The 19,697-nt window shown below is 41.8% G+C and overlaps 1 protein-coding gene across 1 annotated transcript in view; it reads right to left on the bottom strand.

Annotated features, from left to right (window-relative positions):
* Positions 1–19,697, bottom strand: part of PCNX2 (pecanex 2) — a 232,827-nt gene that overhangs the window by 164,209 nt on the left and 48,921 nt on the right. The window contains exons 10-13 of the mRNA XM_034765099.1: positions 19,223–19,365; positions 16,844–16,997; positions 16,715–16,747; positions 2,720–2,891 (exon numbers count right to left, since the gene is read on the bottom strand). Of these exons, the coding sequence (XP_034620990.1) occupies positions 2,720–2,891; positions 16,715–16,747; positions 16,844–16,997; positions 19,223–19,365 (502 nt within the window). The remainder of the gene's footprint in view (positions 1–2,719; positions 2,892–16,714; positions 16,748–16,843; positions 16,998–19,222; positions 19,366–19,697) is intronic.

Genomic DNA, 19,697 nt, shown 5'->3' with positions numbered 1-19,697 from the left:
TATATCTCCTCATTATATGTTCCATTCTATATGCATCCGAAGAAGTGGGCTGTAGTCCACGAAAGCTTATGCTCTAATAAATTTGTTAGTCTCTAAGGTGCCACAAGTACTCCTCTTCTTCTTTTTACTTAATATGTGATAGTTCTTATGAGTGAGATCAGCAAATCACTTGCCACATCATTGAACAGCAGAAATCAGATGATGGCAAACTTTGGTGACTACTGCCCTGTGCTGGATTTGAACCAGTGACATAGGATCCATGTCTCATCAGCAAGCCCCTGAACTACCAGTCACTCCAGTAAAGATTTATTTGCCATTCAGTATTGAACCTAATCAATCTGAATTGAGAACCATGGAAGCTATTAGGTGCTGAGCACTTGAGAAAATCCAGCCACTTCACTTAGGTACCTAAATGGGAGTTGAGTACTTCTGAAATCTGACCCAGGTTGCGGGTGCTGAGCATTACTGATAGAAAATCTGGCCCTTGATTTTCCCCAGTACCAAATATACCTGTGGGCCAGTACTGCTGCTGCTGCTTTAAATAAATTAATGGAGATATCCTATCTCCTAGAACTGGAAGGGACCTTGAAAGGTCATCAAGTCCAGGCCCCTGCCTTCACTAGCAGGACCAAGTGCTGATTTTGCCCCAGATCCCTAAGTGGCCCCCTCAAAGATTGAACTCACAACCCTGGGTTTAGCAAGCCAATGCTCAAACCACTGAGCTATCCCTCCCCCCAGGGCATCTTCTCAGTGTGGGTGAGACACGTTTGAATGTTGTATTGAAGAACCAGGAAAAGATTCTATAAAAACTTCTTGTTTTAGAAGTGAAAAAGGAAATGGCAAAATACAAAAATAAATGGTCACCATCCACTTACCTGGTGTTATCTGTTAAAGCATACTGCAAACAAACAGTACTACTTTTGGCCTAGGAATTTGTGATAGGTTTATTAGGAATTGGGGAATCTTTTGGGGAAAGAGGAGCCTATATAGGAAGGATGGGCTCCACCTAAACCAGAATAGAACCAGATTGCTGGCATGTAAAATTAAAAAGGTCAGAAAGGAGTTTTTAAACTAAAGGCTAGTGGAAAGCCAAAAGGTGCAAAGGAGCACATAATTCAGACAGAGAGATCCCACAGAGAGGGGATCTATTAATAAGGATTCTCAATATCCTAGTAAAGAGAGGATAGAATTTGATAAAGTACAGGTAGGAACTGAAGAGAAACAGTCAAATGAAAAAAAGAGTCCCATTCAATCACATCACATGAAGGCAGACAACTAAAAAGTGACAAATTTTAAAAGTGTTTGTATACAAATGCTAGAAGTTTAAATATTGAGATGGGCGAACTTGAGTGCCTGGTATTAAATGAGATTATTGATATAATAGGCATCCCAGAAACATGGTGGAATGATGACAATGAATGGGACACTGTAATACTAAGAATTACCTGCTTTCACAGCTAGAAAACAAGAAGAGGGTGAGATGCTTAAAGCAGCTGGCTTCTATTTTTTATAGGTTCCAAATGCTAATATGAGTTTGTAATCTCTCTCCACCTCCCTCCCTCTTTTCCAGTCTGCTTCAAGACTCTGCTCCATGATGTCTCTAAGGCCAGCCAAAATTAGCCCATTTATAAGCTCGCTCATTCTATAGTCGTTGCTATAGTTTTTCCATTTATCTTATCCCTGGAGTCATTTAGGATTCTTGATGAATTATTTATCAGCATTTTTACTGTTCACTTTTGACAGGCAGATAAAATAAGATGTAAGAAGAAAATAAGTGATGCAGGTCTTCGTTTTCCCCCAGTCTGTGGTAAGGGGAAATGGGAGCCAACAAGTATATGGACAGTGCCATAAGTCCATCCTAAAAATAGCATAAGCAAACTTTAGCTGCAGCTACACACAGGCATAGCGATCACAGATGGAAAAGTCTTATTAGGTTATCTAGTCCATGCCACAAGCTTGCTTCCTCCAATACTTTGTTTTCTCTTGTTTTAAATGTCTTAAACAACTGGGCTTCCACCACTTCCTTTGGAAGACTGTTCTACAGCCAACCAATCTCAGTGTCAGGAAGTTTTCCCAATATTAAGCCTAAGGGTTTTTTTTCAGTTTCATCCCATTTCTCCTCACTACCTTAAATTACGCCACCCTCATTGTTTATATCCTTCATTATCCTGGTAATTGTTATAATGTTTTCCCCTTCATCATTTTTTACACACACACAGCTCTTTGACTCATGATGAAAATTTAAATCTATATTTGTTGCTCTTGTCTTAACCATCATCAGGTTGCAAATATTTTACCAGTAACGAGGTGCCCAGACACAATGCAGTATAGCAGGTGTGACTTCCCCAGAGCAGCAGAGAGTGGGGAAACTTGCTGATCTGTGATGTGATGTCTTTGTGTATATGACCACCGTACAAAGCATAATTGAATTTCACAATGTCTTTTTCTAATATCATCAGTGACTGTTAGTTTTCTACAGAGAATACAAATATAATCCTTCTTTTTAAGAACTGTTTTTGGGGTGAGGGATGGATGCCCAGTGCCACCATATCTGTATGCTGACTTCTTCAAAGTTTTTCTACAGGTTTAACCTTTAGATGAATGAAGGGGACAAAGACACTTCCCCATAACATTCATTTGATTGTCAACATGGGAAAATGCAGGCTCGCCAGCTAATGGTTAGCTCATTTTTACATTCACAGGCAAAGTATCAACTCACCTATTATATGGTCTCTGGCTGATTGGAGAGATCCAGGAGAAAAGAGCTTCAAGCCATATACTGTGTAAATCGAAGGATTTTTGTCTTTAGATCCAGCATCTAGCAGCAAAATAAGGCCACACAAGATACAAAAATATACTGGTCTGCTGTACATTATGATTTGATTGTGTCCCTGGAAAAGACAAGCAAATAAAATATTTCTTAATGTTGCACTTCATCTTCCTATTTATATTCATGACAGTGCCTAAGCACCGCATAAAACTGATAGGGGGCAGAGACCAGGCAGTAAGTATTTTCTATACCATATTCCTGCTCTTCTTCTTGCCTTAGTTTCATTCATATGGGGTCAATTCTTCGAGTCCTTCTTCTCCATTCCACTCTGTCTTGAAGCAGTTCCTCAGAAACTCCACAACTAGTCCATTCCTTTTGTTTGACATCCATTCATCTAGTTTTGGGACTTCCAACTCTACTCTTACCCTCCACTTCTAATTTTAACATCCTGTTTCCTATATATTTTTCCAATCTTCTTTTCACATGCCTAAACCATCTAAGCCTGGATTCCCTCAGCGTTTCTGTAACTGATACCACCTTCACACTTCCTCTAAATTGTTTGTTCTACTAATATAATGCTACAAGTGATTTTATCCACTTCTGAGTAGATTTTCAAAGGCACAAATGGCCCTTACAGAGCAAGATGCCTATCTGCCACTTGTGCCTTTGAAAATCTGCTCTTTCAGACCTTTTAAAAATAATACAGAATTGTACAGAAGTCATTACCATACTCTGAAAAAATCTAGATCTAGCTGAATCTTGCTCTTTAATAGCAAACTTTACATTTACATTTTTCCTTTCAAATGTAAAGCTAATTTTAATCAATGTCTGCTTCATGGATCTTGACCTTTATGGCCAGCATTTATTAAATGAATGATAAAATTACAGTTTTTAATTTATATTATAATTTGCATTATATTAAGACAAGGTAGTTATTGTTACTAAACATAGAAAAGGAGCTTTGTGGATCTCACAGGTATAAAGCTTCAACAGGTATAAAGCTTTAACCTTTCTCCTTTAGAAAATCGTGTGCGTAGATTACAAGTGAAATGAGTTTAAAGGTCTTGATTTAAATGCCATTGGTAGATGCCTGGTCATTACACAAAATGTATACACAGTTTGTCAGAACAAGCAGTTCTAGCTCAGAGAACACCTTCCAGCCCACCCTCTCCAATTCAGAAAGGGTAGGCATGGTACAAGGGAAGATTAACCCTTGAGTTCAAATTCGGTTCTCTTTCACCCCTGATGGAGTAGTTTCTACTTCTCCTCTGCCTCTGTTTTGCTTTCTATTGCCACAACTACAGCTGGTTCCCTACTGTAATGTTGTTTTGGCTCTGCACCAGGAATCCTAGTACTGCTGCCCCTGCTGGGCCATATTTCTACATTGGAGAAGACAGGAAGGGACTCCAGACACTTCCAGACTTTCTGGGGTAGACCCAGAAAAGAGACTTAGATTCAACATTGCAATGCCTTTCTTTTACTCACCCTGCTACCTAATAAAGTCTACAGCACCAATTTAGGTTCCCAAATTCCCTATACAATGCATGGGGAGAGTTAGGTGTCTAAGAATGGGACCAACAAAAGCTGACACAGTGAGCGGGGAACTGACTAAGCTAACCAATGGGAGATGCCACTGAAAGGAATGAGCCATCACTCCTCTCCACTTCCCCCCCCAGCACCCCCTGATGCCACGAAAGCGGTAGGCACTGAGAGTGAGGGGGTGGAGCTGATCGGCAGGACCCGCTGGCGGGCAGGAGGCGCTGGGGGAGGTGGAGTTTCTGGTAGGGGGGCTGCCGGTGGCCACTGCTCGCCTCCTCACCTCCACCCCCTGCTCTCCTCCTTGCCGTCTGCCCATCTGCCTCCTCCCCCCTGCCACTTGCCTCCCTATTCATCTCTTCACCCTGCTTGCCCACCTGTCTCCTGCCTCACCTCCCCGCCCGCTTCCTCACAATTTGATGGAAGTACAGGGGCCTGCCGGTCTCCCCGATTCACTGTACCCATGGGAGGCTCTGGGTCCCACCCCTCAAATGGAGTTAGGCACCTCCCTCTGCTCAGGATTTACAGCTGTAGCAGGGTGGTCACCCGCTCCTGCCCTGCAGGGCTTGAAATCAGCCCTGGGAGAGGACGGAGACTGTGAGAGGGCTGCTGTTACGAAAGCAGCAAGCCTCGGCTGATTGGGGAAACAGCCACAGCTGCGGCCACGCCCCAATCAGGCCACAGCTCACCTGTATAAAAAGGCTGGGAGCCAGGCGCTCTAAAAGGCTCTCTCCAGTCTCAGAGGGAGTAGGGCCTGGCTGTCTGAAGAGAAGGTACTGAGGGCGGAGCAGTGCTGGAAAGGGCCACGGAGCTGGGGAGCTCCAGCCTAGCAGAGCCCCAGGCTGCAGGCCGAAGGAAGGGCCCACTAGAGGGTACTAGGGCTGCAGAGGGGCGGCTCTGTTATAGGTGGAGGCAGCAGGTCCAAACCCCCCTTGCCTATGATGAGTGGCTTTTACACTGCAGTCTGCCCCAGTGAGCGGGGGCTAGATGGTGACTGGCAGTAGCCTATGACTGAGGCAAGGTAGAGATAGAGGGTTGAGGGTTCTCCTGGGTGGGGAGACCCTGAGACTGAGGGGGTATTGCCAGGGAGCAGCACCCCAAAGTCAAGGGGCACTGGGTCCTGGGAGGGACACAGGGGACAGTGGCAGCGGGACACTGGCCCACAGAGGATGCTCCAGAGGCTGGAAGAGCTAATTCCCTGGATGACCTGCAGGAGGTGCCACAGGAGTGAGTCCCACATGCTTACACAGCCATGAACCCTCTCCTGGAGTTAGGCATCTAAGTCGTTTCTGGCACAAAACAATGGAGGTGGAGAAGTTGGTGGTGGTACCCGGATAACCTTTAGCCCAATGGTTACAGTACTCACCCAGCATGTGGGTTATCAAGGTTCAAATTCCCCCTCAGCCTGATGCTGCTGTAACCACTGGGCTAAAGATTACAGAGGGAGCAGGAGCATCACCAGCTATATGGTTTTGTGCCAGGTCTGATCTGGAAAGAGACCCCTACAAATGCCTACCAAATCAGGCCCCACCGGTGAGATAAGCAGAGCAATGCCTAGTTTGAGGATTCCACTATAGCTTAAGCATGAGTTAGATGCCTGGGACTTAGATGGCTGTGCACATGCAGAAATGTAGGTGCCATGTGGACTTTATCAGTGGAACCATAGGCACCTAGGGAAGTTAGGTTTTGAAGATTTAAATTTTCAACTTAAGCACCTCAAGTTGCAGTTAGGCAGCTAAATCCATTTTGGATTTAGCCCTCTGTCCCCTCCAGCTGAAACAATCCTTGACTCAAAGTTAGGGGTGGGGGGGCAGCCTCTGAGCAGGAAGGAGGAAAGGAAGGCATGCACCTGGAGTGGGCACAGAGGTGAGTCACTTTCATCTCAATTCCTCCTGCTGCTAGCTCCTCAGGCAAGTTGCTACTTGATGAGGCAACTGGGGGGAGAGGAAGGGAGAAGAGAGAGAGACCTTCAAAAGCATCAGAAAAAGGCAAAGGTAGTGACACTTCTACAGTGAAGTTGGTAGGCAAACTCCCATTAGTCTGGCTCACCCAGCTGCAAAACTCTAGCTGCCTCTCTCCAGTTATCAGAGTATCAGCTGATATGACCCACTCAGAAGACAGCTTCATATTTTTACCTAATCTTGCAAACATACATGAGAACCAGGAATCTGTCTGTAAATCAGAGGCTCCTGCCACCTGTATTCTAAGTAACATACAGAAGTGTTTACAATGGGCACCCTTACAACATTTATTTTTACCATCAGCCAAATCCTTAATGGGAATATATTTCCTATATCATTGCCATGATCACCAAGTGAGATGATGCCTTGCACAGCCTGCTTTCATGTCTTATTTCTTTGTTAATGAATTCACACCTCAGTTAAAGTTTTGTCCTGGGAGTCCAACCTCAAGATTGCTCAGCCCAGACCCTAGATCTTCTCAAGAAAGAGAGAGTGTCACTTACACCTTGACAGCAGTAACTGGCCACCTATCTGATAGACGTGGCAGAACTCATTCAACCCTTACTCCGCAGGATCAACACCAGCTAACAGGATTGGGTGTTTCAGGCAGACTCTACTAGCCAAACTTTACCTAATGATCAAAAGTTAAAAGGAAACATTTTTAAAACTGCCTCTGCTTAATACTGTTACAACCTAGTTGGCTCATTACTGAGAAGTTTCCCCCTCACCAAGGCTGAGCTGGAGGGAGAGGATCTAGCCAGCAAAGGGCACTGTCTTGCCCAGTTTAACAACCAGCCAGTTGAGGCGCCATAATTCTTAGAGGACATTAAATTGAAGTGTCTATTAAGTCAGAGGGGATTGGAGCAGCATACAAGTAGAAGCAGGCTGGAGGCAGCACTCGGGGAGCTGGCTGCAGAGGGAAGGCTGGGGAACATGAGCCTGAGAATTGGGACTGCAAGCTGAGGGCTGGGCAGGAAACCTGTGCGGCCTAGTGCTTGGAGCACTGACAGTGCTTGCCTTTGAGCTCACAGTACACAGAGCACCCTACCAGACATCTAGGGGACAGGTGTTCATCACACACCGTAACATCCTGCAGTGTTGTCAGTTACACTACAGAAGTGTGGCTATTTCCACATGCTCTAAACACTGTGAGGCCAAGAAACTGTGATGGAAATTCTAAGGGCAGGCACTCCCAACATTTTCTGAACGTCCTTGCTTTTGGTCAGGCCAGAAATACCTTTAAAAACCCTCTTTCAATCCACCTAATCAGTGCTCAAATTACCGGAGGGCTTGTAGGGAAATGGGGCCCCTATTAATGGGCCACCTCTATCTTATGGCCCCCTTACTTCTCACTACTGTTTAAATTAAAACAAACCACTTGACATAGAGGGACCCATTACTTCCCCTCCCCCCAGAATTATCTGGAACTGCACAGAGAACACACAAATGAAAATTTTTTTTTCTTAAAGTATTTTCAGACATTTAAATAATTCAGTTTATCTTCTGGGAGATAGCTGAGTCCATTCTTTTCTTGTATCGGAATGTGATTTGTCCATCACTAAAATACTGTACATTTTCTTAAGGGGCTTCCTGCCAGCTCCTTCAATACCAAGGTCTTTCCTCAGGCCTTAGAAAAATTAAAATCCTGATTCCTTTCACTTTTTCCTTACATTAATCTTCAATGTAGTCTGGGAAAAAAACACATTATGTTGTGTTTCCCAGAATGTCCTAACTTTGCTGCTTTTTTAACTAACTCCTATAATTACAGTTCTCATTCAGCTCAGTTGGTCTTGGTCTTTTTTTTTTTCCTTAAATCAATCATTCTTTGTTTTTGTTTTTTAAAAAAGCGCTTCATTGAGAGCTGAACTAATGCCACCTCATTCCGGTTGAAAGCTCATCATATCTCACAAGCTAAGTCATGTCAGCACTTGGATGAGAGACCTCAAAGGAAAACACAGATTTCTCCAGGAAGTGACTGATGGTATGGGTGATTTAATAGGTGGGACCTCTTTTCTCAAAACCAATATTAAACGTATGCCCTATGGTGCTGCTGAGTGGCACTGTGCTTTTGGAGGTGTTGTTTTCTGAGGAGGCTTAAAAGTGAAGCGCTGCCTACTCTCCGTTATGAGAGTTCCCAGTGCACATTTTGCAAGTGTAAGTCTGTTAATCTTTGCTTCCTATCTCAGTTCCAACTTGGGTAATTATATTTTGTTTTCATTCCCTGTGCAGTTTCAGTCACTATAATATTCTTCCTGTCCTTAATCATTGTATAGTGACACTATATGCTGGTAAACAGCTGCAGCTTTCCTCCACAGGAATGGCTCGATTTCAGCAGTGAGTGAAGCAATTCCTGTTTGTGTACTGAAATATCATAGTAGTTTTGCCTGTGTAAGGACAGTTGGATCAAACTCATGGCTTGTGGGATTCTTTGGGATGAAAAGGACTACGTAAAATGTACCATATCACCAATATTATTACATTTTTTCATCAACATGAGCCATTTGCACATACACTAATGTGCTGCTACCTGAGGTGGCATTCCCCATCAAGTGCTGCCCTAAATGCCGATCTCCAATAGGAATGCTGCAGTGAAGGGTAAATAACCCTGTATATTTAGAACAAATGAAATGTCTTTCGTTTACGTGATTCAAGCTGGTTCAAAAACGTTTCTGTGGGGTGAAGGATGGAGAAAATACCAGCAGATATTTAAAGAAAATATTAACAGCTCTTCTGACAGCAAGCTCAAGGGTAAATAGAACATTTTATACACTGGCAATTCAAAGGATGCCTTGAGTGTGAAAAGCCAAAATCAAAGTGACAAGGATTCAGGTTTGCCTTATAAAATGTTGCCGTAAACCCATTTGTATTTGCAAAATGTAATTTAAGTGAGCACCTCTTCTCTATCTGTTTTTTAATCTGGAAGAAGGGATAAAGTGACCATAATTTTTTGGCCTTCAGCCAGGCTCATACTTTGGTATTAATATTGACTGATCTGTAATCGCTTTTGGGATCAATCAGTTAGCAAGGTAGCAGATTACTAGGAACTGGTGTGCTTACATTGCATCTTGGATTCAGGAAATGTGAATTAAGTCAAAGTGAAGCCTAGTTAGCATTTAGTCCTGGCCTCAATATGACACTAAAAGCTGCAATTTTCCCTCTCTTTTTCTCTTTAATAAGTTGTATGTCCATGAAAAACAAAATAAAGGTATAATGGTCAAATTAAGAGTGTTTTCTAGTTGTTTTTAGAGTTATTCATTTACCTTAGAGACAAACTGCATCCAAGAAAAACACTTAAAAAGCATTGAATTTTAGGAACAATTCTTCAGTGCCATGTGCACTGATGGCTAAAGACTATTTTAGCTTTGAGCTACATTTTTCTTTTTTTTTTCTATTGAATTTTGGTACCCAGATTTTGACTTTAGCACATTAACTACCTTAAGTCTTATGACTAGCTGGCCAGAGGTTTAGTTCCAAACAGCCCTCAATCCCAAGCAGATATATGATCATGTATAAATAGGTTTACTGTATAGTTCTTTAAATTTTACTCCTGCTATTGAATATGTTGGAATGAGATTTCCCATGCAGTAGTCATAGTATTTTGCATTTATGGAGATCCTTTTATCAGAGAATCTCTAAACAGTTTACAAAAAGTGGGTAAATACTATTTTTCCCATTTTACAGATGAGGAAACTGAGGCACAGAGGGGGAAACTCAGGCTCATAGAGATTATCTAAAATCAGACAGTGGGTCACTGGAACACAGTCAGAAGCAGCATTGTGTCCACAAGGACCCCAATTACGTAACACCTTGACTGTTGACTTTAGAGCTGGGAAAACATCAACAAAAACATTAACAAATATTCTCACCAACCCTAATCACAGTGATATTCACAGCCCTTAAATATTCACATTATGTTGATATTCATCTGAAGAGGATTTGTTTACATGAAATATTTGTGAGTCCATCTTGGAAATCTCTTTGTGGATTTGGGATAGGACAGGAAGGAAGTTAGAGAAAAGAAAGCAGCAGCAGGGATGCGGATGTGATGGTGGGAGATGTCCAAAGGAGAAACAGGAGATGGTCCTCTGCTCTGGTAGTAATCCAGACTGCTAAGTTCCTTTTAGGAGGCACCTAAAAATACAGCCATATGCCTGGAGAGCAGCCAGACAATCAAAAAAAGGAAGAAATACTCCATGGCACCCATCTGTTAAGGTGATATCCTGACATATTTGCTACCTAATGTCCCATGGAGCAAATATTGCCTAGGTCATGACAGACCACTCAAGCTCCCCAGTCACAGGGGACACGCAGCAGTAGAGAAAGAGGGATTGCTGCTGATATGGGTGTTGAAGGAGGGCCTGTCAACTGTGCCTCACATGAGGGTGATTGCTCAACACAGAGGTTACTCATGAGGCTGGGAAGTGGATAATTGACAGGAGGTAGAAGTTCCTTGAAGAGATCCAATATCTGCTAATTCTCCTAGAGCAGCACTTGCTGGAGAAAACAAGTTCCTGTTGTATCAACAGCTGGAGGTGGACATATTAACGCCTTTCAGAGGTTTAAGGATTAGAAAAAAGCACATTCTCATCCCATGCCAGCTGGCTACAATGGGCATGCTCGCAGACCAGACAGCCTTCCACTGAAAAGGGATGCAGGAATTGCAGCTTATTGACACAAGGGAATTATAAATTTAAGGAATAATTTACAAAATAGTACTTGCTTTGTACTGGTCAATTTCACCATAATGAGATAACTTCATCCTGGTAAAGCTGGCCTGCCCCTGAGTCCTCCTGCAACATCTTTAGATTTTTTTTTTATTTTTTATTTTTTACTGGGATTACCTGGTTATATGTACAGCTGGTTGGCAAATTATTTTCCCCTGTGAAAAATTTAAAACAACTTTTTTTAATTTTGTGAAATTATTTATTTGCAATTTTTAGGTTTTGGGGTTTTGGTGTAATAAATAACTCCAAGCCTGATTATTATTATTTTCATTTTTTCAACAACACTTGAAAATATTCAACAAAAAATAGTTGGTTTGGTTTTTGTATTTGTTTTCCAACAATTTTTGTTTAGCTGAAAAGCCCTTTTTTCAATTAAAAATAATTTGATGGGAAAATTTCAACCAGCTCTATTTAATGTTTTTCTCCTGTGTGGCTGTATTTCTGAAAGACACACAAAATGGAGAGGAGGGGAAGAAGGGGGGGGGGCGGGGAGGGGAGGAAGCGTGTGTGTGTGTATACACACACGTGTACATACACAGCAGAAACATCAAGGTGCTTCTGAATGAAAGCCAAGTGTCTAAGCAGGTGTTAGGTGGGAGTTACTTGCCTAAGCTAACCCAGTACAGGGTGAGTGAAAATCAGGCCCTACCTCTCTCAGAAAGCAGCATTAGAACTGGCAGCAGCAAGAATTAGGCAACTAAGCACTAAAAGCAGAGAACATTCCAAACTAAATGCCAAAGCAAAACAAAACTATTAAAAACATAACATTAAACACCACACACAGAAACTGAACATTAATCACATTAAATGAGCTCTACGTTGTACTCTGAAGCTCACTAACCTCAGACTCTGGCAGACAACTAGTTGGAAAAAATTTCAAAAGGCAGAAGCCATATATATACCTATCTAAAGTGTACCCAGCACCTTGGTATCTGACACTACTCTGCTGAGACCTCTGCTTTGTGCACAGAAGTAGGATCCCAGATGATTTCATTAGACTGCTTCTTGCCCTATGAGGCCTACTGTGATATCTACCACAAAACTTGGTCCTGGACAGACATACAGGACTTTCAGGCTATTCAGCAACACCTTAAATTGCATCATGAAATGAACATGAAACCACTGTAGAGATCTGAGCACTAGCCTTATATGCTCATAGTGACACAATCCAAACTAGGCACCAGCATTCTATGCCTCCTGACTAGATTAATAAAATCTAAGGCCAGAAGGGATTGCTGTGAACATCTAGCCTGACCTCCTGTATAGCCCGGGCCATAGAACTTCCCTAAAATAATATCTAGAGCACGTCTTTTAGAAAAAAAAATCTGATCTTGATTTAAAAATTGTCAGTGATGGAGAATTCACCACAACCCTTGGTAAATTGCTGCAATGGTTAATTATCCTCACTGTCAAAAATTTATTCCTTATTTCTTATTACTGTGGGCTGTCTTCAAGGACAGTGCTAACTAGACTCTGTTACAGTAGTATAGTTTCAAGATGACAAAGCCATGACCGACTACTGCAAGGTATGCCTGAAAGAGATCGGGAAAGAATGTTTGGAGTCTGCCAGAAGCCATAGATGATCAAAGGCACAAGGGGCCACTGTAGCCTAAGAGAATCCAAGAACAAGAACGGACCCAGAAGAACCCCCAGATTATCTCATTGCTCCCCAGCCTTGTTTGGAAAATTTCAGCTGCATTGTCATTCAGGTTTATAACACTGATCATTCTTTAATCTCCCTGCTGTTCTGCATCCTCGCATTAGCATCAAGCAATCTTATCTACTTTAATTTTAATGTAGTTGTGTGAATTATGAAGTAGTACAGTATGGTATCCTTTCAAGCCTACTTGTTGTCTTATTTTTAATGATGCCAAGTAATTCCAGCAAGCCTTTATTAATACATCTCATCTTATAAAATTTAATAACTTTTAAGTGATAATGCATAATGCAATATGGATTAAATCTTCTAGTTTAATTTATGTTAAATATGCCTTTCATGTTTAAAATGTTGAGTGAAAAGATACTGTAAAATATTTTTTCATAGGCACTTCTTAATAAATCAAGGCTTGTGGGAGGGTTGGGGAGGGAATCAGGTATATCATCACTTTGTTATAATACTGCATGACATGTAGAATACAATATGATGGATGATGTTATAACAACATTTTTACTGTGACTGTAAAATTCTAGTCATGGTATTGTATGAAAATATGCTTCAATTAAGCTTCATTAGTTATTTTGTCTTTGATGCTACAAATAATTTAGTCTAGGATGTGATTATAATGAAGTTTTGATTATGCTGGTTACCACCCCTCTTAAACAAATGCGCACATTATCAATGTTTGCATGTGCAAGTGATTTGATTACTGTTCACATTACTGTGTGTAGAAATGTGTTAGTCGAACTGACAAATATGGTATATTTTTGGCATTTAAAAATATTCAGACCTCAGTAAAGAGCTAATTTTCTCAAGTCCCTGGAAATAACATACACTACAAGGAACGGAATGGTAAACTAATGTTTATCAACACTGTCCAGTTTGCAGGTAGGCATGAATTGCTTGCAAATGTGCGATAGCTGAGCAATTCCATAATTTCTAGGAATGATTGAGGCAGGAAAGGAAACTAAGAATCCTTCAAGTTCATCTTGGTAGAATTTACAACTATAAACTGCAAAGAACCTTGATTTAAAAATGAATTTATATTTCCAGTCTTCAAAATGACAGAGGCTAAAACTCACTATCAAAGGGAAAGGATCCAGGAGACGGAGCTGATTTGTAGTTCCCACCCTCCCCACACCACTCCCAATAGCAGCTTGCAAACAGCAGGTGCTCTTTTACCTAGCTGCAGTCTTCCCAGAAGGTGAGAGAGTCCAAACCCAACAAACTGAAGGATAGGCTCAGGTCCTGAGTGAGCACACACAATATTTTGACTTGGAGAAAAAGTTCAGTCCTCCTCCAACGGTTCACAAACTCCCTTTTTTCCCCCTTACATCACATTATGCGTCTAGATAAGAAAATCAACTGTATTGATTTTTGCTCATTCCCCTTATCAGTTGGCTAGCTGTAATGTAAGGCAACCAGAACTAGGTAAGTGTTAGAACACATATCTTATTTGTTTAATGTACTGTATCCAATATCACACTTCCATTTCTTTCACTACCCTGGGAGCAATAGATGCACTGAATCTTTTTCCCTGGTGCACGTTATTCCTGGAAGAGAGATCCCTAGATAGGACAATCAGATGCCAGCAAACCAATACATTTCCAGCATAGAATCAGTATTTCAAATGTACTACTGCCCTGGAGATCTGATTCAGACTACCAGGGTAGCTAATACTCACAGTAAGGCAGCTCCCACATCTCTCTTCTCAATGTAACCTAATACACATCCTGCTAGTGACAATTTACAACAATACATTGCTGATACCTCAATTATACTTCTCCCAGTTACGGTACTTTGTGAAGGAAGGATGAATATTATATAGAAATACAATTATAGGAATAGATTAATTTAATAAGGAAGCATGCTATTTGATCAGCCAATTATGTACTTTTTCTTAATGACTTTGAGGAAAACATCAGCAATAGCAGATTAAAAATCAATTATCTGTCTTGAAGATGAATTTTAAATCCTTATTGACTGAAGACTGAGGGATGAGTCTGGATTGTTGCTGTTTTAAAAGCCAGCAGTGGTTAATGGAAAACAGAGGAAATGTTGGTCAGATGCCATATGACTGAGTTTCTGAATAATCTAATTCAGACAGATTTATGTTTATTTGAATTCATCATTACTTTTGGGTACTCTATATGCTAAACTATAATAATCAATCATGAATAAAAATAGTACTGAAGCCACAAAAGCCACATGCAATAGGGTTCTTGATAAACAACCAACAATATTTACAAGAGCTACTTATTTCAATGTTTCACTGTTGTGACAGAACCCCTCAATGCCAACAGGCAAAGGGTTCACTGCTCTGTAACAGCAACTCCTAGCAGGCCTGACAATCTCACTACACCTCGTACCCCTGCTTTCATAGTATTTATCCATACAGAATGTTATGTGAGGTCTTCAATAAAAGCTGGGTTCCTACTAATCATTAATGTCACTGTGAAATGTATGAACAAATACCATGAAAAAAGTTGTGTATATATACTGAAAATATGTTCCTAAAAAGAGTCTGAATCGAGGGAGAATTGGTTTCTGCCAGACAAAAAGATGTATATTCCCCTATCTGTCTTGGTTCACATATAAATTAAGCATCTAAGCCAATACAATGGAGGAAGCTCCGTTTGCATATGAAGTCAACATGAAGTTAGCACACCAGGGAATAAACCATGGGGGGTTATCCCAACTCTTGGGACAAACAATGGATGTTTGGGAGATAAAATGGTGTCCTTTTGTCTTCTTATATCATTAACCAAGGAAGCAAAAGGACAGAACTTTTTGCATTCATGAAAGAGAGATCCCAGTCATGTTGGCTGGAGATGCTGGGAGATTGCTTTGCGTGACTAACTTTTGTAGACAGGGGCTTAGACTGTTAAATATAGGTTTTTTCAGCATTTCTTTGCCCCATTTTTCCACCCCAGGCAGCAGCCCCACTCATCCCACCCTGGTTACAGCCTTCTTGTGTGTATACTGTCCTGCTGGGGACAGCATATCTGGTAACTCCTGTGAGTGGCCAGTGGACAAAGGGCTGGATGTTACAGAGATTGCTCCAAGGACTCAGGGGTTGGTGTGTGCCTATCACTAGCCTGCAGAGAGGGAGCGAGGTCTGCAGAGGCCTGGAAGGTAATGCTTAGAATCATAAAATCATAGAATATCATGGTTGGAAGGGACCTCAGGAGGTCATCTAGTCCAACCCCCTGCTCAAAGCAGGACCAATTCCCAACTAAATCATACCAGCCAGGGCTTTGTCAAGCCTGACCTTAAAAACCTCTAAGGAAGGAGATTCCACCACCTCCCTAGGTAACCCATAATATCCAACCTAAACCTCCCCCACTGCAACTTGAGACCATTACTCCTTGTTCTGTCATCTGGTACCACTGAGAACAGTCTAGATCCATCCTCTTTGGAACCCCCTTTCAGGTAATTGAAAGCAGCTATCAAATCCCCCTTCATTCTTCTCTTCTGTAGACTAAACAATCCCAGTTCCCTCAGCCTTTCCTCATAAGTCATGTGTTCCAGCCCCCTAATCCTTTTTGTTGCCCTCCGCTGGACTCTTCCCAATTTTTCCACATCCTTCTTGTAGTGTGGACACAGTACTCCAGATGAGGCCTCCCCAATGTCGAATAGAGGGGAATGATCACGTCCCTTTATCTGCTGGCAATGCCCCTACTTATACAGCCCAAAATGCTGTTAGCCTTCTTGGCAACAAGGGCACACTCATATCCACCTTCTCGTTCACTATGACCCCTAGGTCCTTTTCTGCAGAACTGCTGCCTAGCCATTCGGTCCCTAGTCTGTAGCAGTGCATGGGATTCTTCCGTCCTAAGTGCAGGACTCTGCACTTGTCCTTGTTGTTTGTGTTGCCAGAGGCTGTTGGTTCCAGGGAGCTGGACTACAATAGGCACAGATGAGACCACTGCACACTAAGAGCAGGTAGCGGTAAGGTGGTGCCTCATGATGACCCTGGGTAGCATCATAGCAGTACCAACTGATTCCCTCTCAGTACAAAAGTGATACTATAAAAAGCAAACTTGCTCTGCTTGCTGTGACTTACGTGTATTGGTGAGGCAGGGTCAGGCTGAACACTCTAAAAACAAAACCAGAAAAAAAAATTATTTACAGGTTTTTGGATCCCCAAAAATTCCAGGAGATTTTGTGGCTAGGAAATATATTTATTTCTTACCTTTAGAAGGGAATATTGGCAACCGGCCATGACAAGACAGAACAGGAGGACCCAAATGTCTTTACAAAAGCCTTGGTTCAGAGTTAGGAACCCAAGAAGTGAGACAAGAACTACTAGAAGAACAGCCAACACATTCTCCTTGATAGCTTCAGTCCTACAGGAATAAAATAAATAAAAGGGGTTTCAAAAGGAGAAAAGTACCCATGTAACTACCTAGCAGATAAAGGGACAGATCCTCAGTTGATGTAAATTGCCATCGCTGCACTGACTTGAGCTACAACACTACACCACTTGAGGATCTGCCCTCAAAACTCTACACCAATTGCTTGTGGACTTATCCGTGTATAATTCTTCACTCTAAGTCTTTAGTTGTACATCTCATTATGACATCCAAACCTTGTATTCAAACCTGTGTATTTTATTTCATAATTGAATAGATTTTAAGGCTAGCAGAGACCATTATGATAATCTAGTCTGACTTCCTGCATAGAATTTCACCAAGTAATTTGTATACTTTAGTGTGCATTTCCCTGTAAGTCTCTCTATAAAACAATTTTTAAAGGGAATGATAAGCATTCATGTACTAAAAATGCTAAAGACAAAATATAGTATGTGGCCAAATTTCAGGGTAGCAGCTGTGTTAGTCTGTATCCTCAAAAAGAACAGGAGTACTTGTGGCACCTTAGAGACTAACAAATTTATTAGATGCATCCGAAGAAGTGGGTTGTAGCCCACGAAAGCTTATGCTCTAATAAATTTGTTAGTCTCTAAGGTGCCACAAGTACTCCTGTTCTTTATGTGGCCAAAGGTGGCGAGCAATACTGTTGTCATGTTAAAATTATTCTTTAAAGTGCAACCCTAACAATATAGAATTAGAAAAGATATTCAATTTGTTTTATCTGTAGTACTGAAACATATTAAATCTTTCATATGTTTAATAAGATTTATTAGAACAGGTGTGCAGAGAAAAGCAATTTAAATATTCAATCCATAACAAAAAGAGTGTATTATGGATATTTTTCCATGCACTTGAAGTGCTTAGACAAGGCACCACATATACAGAAGCATATATACTAGATCTAACTTCTCTTACCATGATTTCTGTAGAACACTAAAGCTGTCGTCTGAAATATCTGCAGCAGAGATAATATTAACATGTGTATAGGGCATACACCCACACAATCAGAGATCAAGCTCATGACAGGCTAGCCTGCAGTCACTGGCTATGTAGGCTTAGTTGTTTTGGGTTGATAATAGTCTAGCAGATTATAAGGGGGAGGGTCTAGCAGCAAAGAGCACTGCCAAAACAGCTGATTACAACTGACATGGGGGAAAGAAAAGAAGAAGAGATGCCAGAGAAAGAAATAGAATTGTATCTCGTCAAATAATTGAGTTAGCGTGGGGGGAAACAGGGGAATTCCCTCCTGCATTTTGTTCTTAAAATTTGGAAGTATTTCAGTGACAAAAATTTGGCACCTTTCCCTCTGTTCTTCGCTTTTCCTGATTCACACACAACACTAATTTTCAATCAGTCGCATAGGCGCTGACTTCTCCTCTGCCCGGTGGGTGCTCGACCCCTCCCTGCCCCTGGCCCCGCCCCTGCACCACCCTCGCCCCACCCCAATTCCACCCCTTCCCCAAAGTCCCTGCCCCCATTCCACCCCCTTCTCCTAAGTCCCCGCCCTCGCCCTGTCTCTTCTCTGCCTCCCCCCCTGAGCACGCCTCCTTCCCGGAAAGTCCTAAGCACCGCCAAACAGCTGTTAGGCGGTGGGGCGGGGGCAGGAAGTGCTGGGAGGGAGAGGGAGGCGCGGGGACACGGCGTGCTCGGAAGGGAGAGGAGGCGAGGCAGGGGCAGAGGGAGCTTGGCTGCCGGTGGGTGCAGAGCACCTACTAATTTTTCCCCATGGGTGCTCCAGCCCTGGAGCACCCACAGAGTCGGCGCCTATGCCAGAGGCAGCAGGCCCAGAGTCCAGAATCAAATTGGGGACTATTACACAAATTGGACCCTCACATAAATCAAGGTCTCTTCTCATACAGAAGGAGGAGTCCGATGGCACCTTAAAGACTAACAGATTTATTTGGGCATAAGCTTTCATGGGTAAAAAACCCACTTCTTCAGATGCGGAGGAATTCTTTGGGCTTCTCGTTGATTTTGTGGATACAGACTAACACAGCTACCCCTCTGATAGTTCTTATATAGAAGGGTCACGGGCCACAAAAAACTCTGAAGTTTGAGGCTTGGAGCACAGAAACATTTTCCCACACTTAATCTAAACAGGTATTTATTTAAAAGGAGTCCCACCATTCACTCCTTTTTTAATAGTTTGAATTTTTACCTGTAAGGAGAAATTCATGCCACTTAGTATGAAGAAAGCTTACCGATCCAGTAATGCCAACAAGGCAAGTCGATCATACCAGACTTTAATCCACTTGCCAGGAAATATAATAAATTTGTAAAACTGCCTGTTAAATTTTCGTTGTGCTGAAGAGCATGAAGAGTCCTCAAAGTCCTGACTCAGATGCTTTAAAACAAACAAAACACACACACACAGTTTCATATTGGCATACTGTTGCCACTAAAGTACATGCTCTGAAAGGTAGAATTTATATGTCAATGTTTCATTCCAATTTCTTTATAAATGAATACTGGTGAAAATTTTTACTCTCCATTTTATTTCAACCATAAGGAACACAATATATTAATCTCATTTCTTATAGATGGTCAGAAGTTATGCCAATCATGCAAAATACTATTAACAATACATTAACAAGTTTTAGTAACAAATTGTTTCTTTAATCCCCGTGGTTTATCTTGTCTATGGTTTTCTGGCTTCTCCCACACTTCAAACCAACC

The sequence above is a fragment of the Trachemys scripta genome, chromosome 3 (genome assembly GCF_013100865.1).
Source record: "Trachemys scripta elegans isolate TJP31775 chromosome 3, CAS_Tse_1.0, whole genome shotgun sequence".
NCBI classification, from domain to species: domain Eukaryota; kingdom Metazoa; phylum Chordata; order Testudines; family Emydidae; genus Trachemys; species Trachemys scripta.
Note: the sequence above shows the minus strand (reverse complement) of the source record. Positions and strands in the feature narration are given on the sequence as shown.